This window comes from Myotis davidii, unplaced genomic scaffold (genome assembly GCF_000327345.1).
Source record: "Myotis davidii unplaced genomic scaffold, ASM32734v1 scaffold1439, whole genome shotgun sequence".
Lineage (NCBI taxonomy): Eukaryota > Metazoa > Chordata > Mammalia > Chiroptera > Vespertilionidae > Myotis > Myotis davidii.
This window is the reverse complement of record NW_006292342.1, coordinates 836,003-841,400: the sequence shown is the minus strand read 5'-3', so window position 1 is coordinate 841,400 and position 5,398 is coordinate 836,003. Positions and strand designations below refer to the sequence as shown.

General features: G+C 53.8%; 1 protein-coding gene across 8 annotated transcripts in view; it reads right to left on the bottom strand.

Annotated features, from left to right (window-relative positions):
* The window catches only part of DNM2 (dynamin 2), an 85,957-nt gene that overhangs the window by 14,569 nt on the left and 65,990 nt on the right, over positions 1-5,398 (bottom strand). For all 8 annotated transcript variants that reach the window (XM_006765779.2, XM_006765781.2, XM_006765782.2 and 5 more), the window contains one exon: positions 929-1,042. In XM_006765779.2, coding sequence (XP_006765842.1) covers positions 929-1,042 — 114 coding nt within the window. The remainder of the gene's footprint in view (positions 1-928; positions 1,043-5,398) is intronic.

Here is a 5,398-nt window from a genome sequence, read left to right as displayed (position 1 = left end):
AGCGGGTGGCAAACTCATTAGTCAACAGAGCCAAATATCAACAGTACAATGATTGAAATTTCTTTTGAGAGCCAAATTTTTAAACTTAAACTATATAGGTAGGGACATTGTTATTAACTTAATTAGGGTACTCCTAAGCTGGCCTTTGCTAAAAACATCCTCAATCTGATTGAGGTACATTAGCCGCAGTTTGCCGACCACTGGGCTAGAGCATAGACAGAGGATGGACCTGAAGAGCAGCGCCTCCCTCTCGCCTCCCTCCCTCCCTGCCCCCTGCTCCCTGTTCATGGAGACAGCAGCTCAAACAGCATGCAATACTGCTCCCTGAGGTGCTCCCAGCAGCTCCTGGTGCTATTCCACGAGGCCTCCCTCTGTCCTTCTGATCAGGACAAGGAAGTGTGTAATGTTCTAAAGACGACGCTATGGCTCAGCACCTCACAGTGGGTAGGGGCCATTCATTCACTTCACAGGTGAGGAAACGAAGGCCCAGAGAGGCTAGGGGCTTGGCTGAGCCCATATAGGTTGTATCCCATGGAATCCCAATACTCCAGCAGCCTGGCTGTCAGCCTGAGTCCTGACCCCAGGCTGTGTTCCCTCTGAGAGCCAGAACTTCCCCTTGCTATGCCTTTGGAAGCTGGGGTCTGTTTCCAGCCCACCAGTGGCTCCCTCCCCCATCTTCCTTTCCTTCATCCGGCTGGACCCCACAGGGGCCATAGGGGCTGGATATGATGTGATGCCTGGGACACCCTCCAGCCTTGGCTGTTACTATCCTAATGGTGACCTCTGAGGCACAGTGGTACTCAGGAAACATTTCTTGAATGAACGAGTCAGTGAATGAGTAAACAAATGAATGAATAAGTGAGTGAGGGAGTGACAAGTGAGGGGCCACTATTCTTGCCCTTGGGCTCCAGCTCTGGCAGCCACTCACCTCCTCATCCTTGTACCAGGACAGAGATTCGGCCGTCAGCACAAACCAATACTCCTTGGAGCCGCCCTTCATGAGGCTGATGTTGTTGATGGTCAGCCAGCCCTTGCGGATCACCTGAAGAGAAGGACACAGCTCAGTGGAGGACCCACCGCCCAGCCCAGCCCACCCACAGCACAGCAGCCAGAGCCATTGCCCCCTAGCAAGACAGGAAGCCAGGGAACAAGACAGAGATACCTACAACCCAAAGACAGCCAACCTGCCCTGGTTGGGTAGCTCAGTTGGTTAGAGCGTCAGCCCAATACATCAAGGTTGTGGGTTCGATCCCCAGTCAGGACACATATAAGAATCTACTGCCCTAGCAGGCTTAGCTCAGTGGATAGAGCATCAGCCAGTGGACTCAAGGGTCCCAGGTTCGATTCCAGTCAAGGGCACCCGCCCAGTTTGTGGGCTTGGTCCCCAGTAGGGGACGTGTTGGAGGTAGCCAATCAATGATTCTCTCTCGGCATTGATGTTTCTATCTCGCTCTCCCTCTCCCTTCCTGTCTGAAATCAATAAAAATATATTTAAAAAAAAAGAATATACCAATGAGGCCTTGTCCGGGTAGCTCAGTTGGTTAGAGCGTCAGCCCAATACATCAAGGTTGTGGGTTCGATCCCCAGTCAGGACACATATAAGAATCTACTGCCCTAGCAGTCTTAGCTCAGTGGATAGAGCATCAGCCAGTGGACTCAAGGGTCCCAGGTTCGATTCCTGTCAAGGGCACACGCCCAGTTTGTGGGCTTGATCCCCAGTAGGGGACGTGCTGGAGGTAGCCAATCAATGATTCTCTCTCGTCATTGATGTTTCTATCTCTCTCTCCCTCTCCCTTCCTGTCTGAAATCAATAAAAATATATTTTAAAAAAAAGAATATACCAATGAGGCCCTGTCTGGGTAGCTCAGTTGGCTAGAGCAACATCTCGATATGCCAAGGTTGTGGGTTCGATCCCTGGCCATGGCACATACAAGAATCAACCAATTAATGCATAAATAAGTGGAACAATAAATCAATATTTCTCTCTCCCTTTCTTTCAAATCAATTTTTTAAAAATATATTTAATAAAAATCAAATAGCCCAGCTGGTGTTGCTCAGTGGTTGAGTGTCGACCCATAAACCAGGTCATGGTTTGATTTCCAGTCAAGGCATGATCCCCAGTAGGGGGCGTTTAGGAGGAAGCTGATCCATGATTCTCTCATCATAGATGTTTCTAGCTCTCTCTCCCTGTTCCTTCCTCTCTCTGAAATCAATAAAAACATATTTTAAAAAATCAATCAATCAATCAATGCATAAATAACTGGAACAACAAACTGATGTCTCTCCCTTCCTCTTTAAAATTAATCAATAAATAAAAATTTATTTATATAAAAAACAGCCAACCAACTTCATCTTGCCCCAAGCACTTTCTGCTGGAAACCCATATGGGGCACTTGGGTGGACAGTCACTGATCCCCTCACATGCCTGGGGTTAGGATGAGTTAGCACAGGTGGCAAAGGTATGCCTGCTGAAAGGGGCCCTGAGGAGGGACCCAGGCTTGTGTGTGCAGCCACACAGCACGTGACAGTGGATGATCGCAATTATCTTCATGAGACATGGGCAGGAGGGATGCCCTTGGGCCCTGCCCCTCATCCCCTCTGGAAGGTCAATGGAGGACTGGAGGAGTCACCCCCACAATGAGACAGTTCCTTTTTCCTTTCAGGAGCCAAGCGGCAGAGGCTCAACCCAGCCGTGACTCTGCTGCCTACTCTGCTGGCTCTGACAGCAAACCAGGGCAGGTGCTCAGCGGGCACGGGTACCTGCTTTGGCAGCCCCCACGCTGGGGCTCCCTTTCAGGGCGTGAGGGTGAAGGGATGCCTTCATCCGGAGCCCTGGGGGCCTGCAGGGAATATGCCCTGTCGTCCCACTTTCCTGTCTGACACATCAGGCTGGGAGACCTCCTGGACGGGGTCATCAGGCGGTGGCTGTCATCTGAGTGAGAGGCAGGACCCAGGCTGGTGCAGGGGACTCACCTGACAGCTATACACAGGCAGCCTGGGGGGCAATGCTCTCATGATCCCTGGGCCATGAAGACATGTGTGGGCCAGAGCCCCCCACCAATCTGGACTGGGGACCCCAGGGCAGCGGGAAGCATGTGGAGGCACAGGCAGGGCTGCCTGGGGCATGGCAGCAACAGCCCATGCCTACCTGCAGAGAGTAGGCTGCAAGCGGCCACAAATAGCTGAGAAGAGCTGGTGGTGGGACCCCAGAATGGGGTGGGGCAGGAGCACCCTACATGAGGATTTGGGGGTGCTTCTGGGGCCCACATACCTTCCTAGTGGGTGGGTATCAGGACAGGCTGCATTCTGCCTACCCTGACCTGACCCCAGGCTTACCAAATCTTAACAGGGAGACCAACCCCCAACCCCTACTTCTCTTGGGGCTAGACTTAGGCTCTGAGCCTCAGAACATAAAGATGGAGATGGCCACAGAGCGCTCAGAAGCCCCTGCCCAGGCTGGAGATGGTATGGTATGCCAGCTGGAAGCCCTGGTTAAGGACAAGGGCATAGACTTCTCCCTCCCTTGGATGACGAGACAGCATTTTGGAATCTTTTGGCCGTCAGGAAGCAGGCAGAGGCCATGGTATCCTCCCTCGCAGCACGATGACCAACACCCCAGTTTAGCACTAAAAGTCTCGAGTCTCAGGTAGAGCAGGAAAGTAGGTCATGCTGAGGGCAAGGGTGGTCTCCAGACTCAGGCCCAAGGCCTTCCTGCTTGGACCCGGGAAGCAGCCCCTGTATCTGGCCACCACATCCAGCTCCCAAGTTTCGGGGCTCTGCTCATGCCTGCTCCTCTGCTCCCCGGGGGTAAGTAGGGCCTGCCCCAGGTTAGTCCAGGCCCAGAGTGGGTGTTTCTAACCTTCAATTCAGTCATGATTGACAGCCAGGGAAGGGAGGAAGAGGGGGACAGAAAGACAGGCTGTCAGTGTTCCCAGATAAATCCTCCCAGGAGGCCTCTGCACTCATGGGCCCCGCCTGTGCCCCAACCACCCTTTGGTGGCCTCACTTGCCTACAGGGCATGTGGTATGAGATGGGGGCCATGCCAGGAATGGCGCATCTGAGTCTCAGGGCAGGAGGCTGCTAATCGGACCTGCAGAAGCCCCCAGGTCCCTTCTCCCTCGAGCCATTCAGAGAGCTGCCTTCATGTGAGTCCAACTGGGGTTAGAACCAGAACCCCGCCATGGAAAGATGCAAGCTGTGGGTGGCAGACACTGGCGCTGAGCCTAAAGGAAAAGGAGTACCTGGGCCCTCTCATCCAAAAGCCAGATTTGTGCCCAAGGGGACTGGGCTTAAAACAATGGGTGATGGGAGCAGGATGGGCAGGAGAGACAGAAGAGGCAGGCGAGGCTCCAGGGTACACAGCAAGGCATGCCAGGGTGGAAGAAAGGACCACAGGGACAGCATGGGCAGCGGGCAAGAAGCGACACAGCTGGTGCCCACCAGCAGGGTGGGCCAGCCTCCTCCCAGGTGAGGGTTCCAGCCCCAGTTGCCCAGGCAGGGACAGCAACCACAGCTGGAGACCCGGGGACCAGCCATGCCCACGGCAGGGCTGGGCTTTGTAGCCAGGGGTCTGGAATCCAGCAGGAAAAGAATGACTAAACCTTGCAGGCCCCTGGACTGTTTAGAGGCAAGAAATCATTCAAGTTCCAAGGAGGTTGGAGGTGACGTGGGAATCAGGAGCCAAAGACAATCCATTCCTCTTGCTCCCTCCGCCCCCAAGCTCTGGCTCTTTCTGGATCCTCTGAGAGAATTCTAGGCCCCGGGCACAAGTGAGGCCCTGGCACAGGATCAGCTCAGCTACTGGAAAGATCTTGGGGTCGAAGATCCATGCTAGGGGGCAGCTGTGGGACCCAGTGCCTCAGTGGCTGGTGGTGGGAGACCGTCCCAGAGAAGGAGGCTGTTGTTAGGGCTGGGGGCCCAGGCCTTGCTCTCCAAGGTGGAGAGCTGGGGCTGAGCCAGTTGCCCAGAGGCAGGCACCTTGAAGAGAGTTCAACTGTCAGACTTAAGCAGCAGCTGCTACCCACTGGGCTGGGCCACACAAGGAGAGGAAGTGGAACAACAGGGATGGCAAATACCACGCATGTGGGGGCCACACCCATCAACGAGTAGGAGCTGCCTGAAGTGCTGTGGTAAGAATTCTAGGTGCAATGGGCAAGAATGCTAGGATCAACAAGTGATGTCTGCCACAGGCAAAGGATAAGGGATGGGGCAAGTGGCACAGAAGAGCCTACTCCATCGTGTATCTGCCATGGAGGCAGGATAGTGGCAGCATTCATTAGTGAGTTCCCTGGTCAATTAGTCATGCCTGTCATGAACTGTGTCACATACAAAGCTATCATATGGGAAATAAATTCCCCAGACAGTTAGTCACATCTGCCATAGAATGGGGAGTGGTGG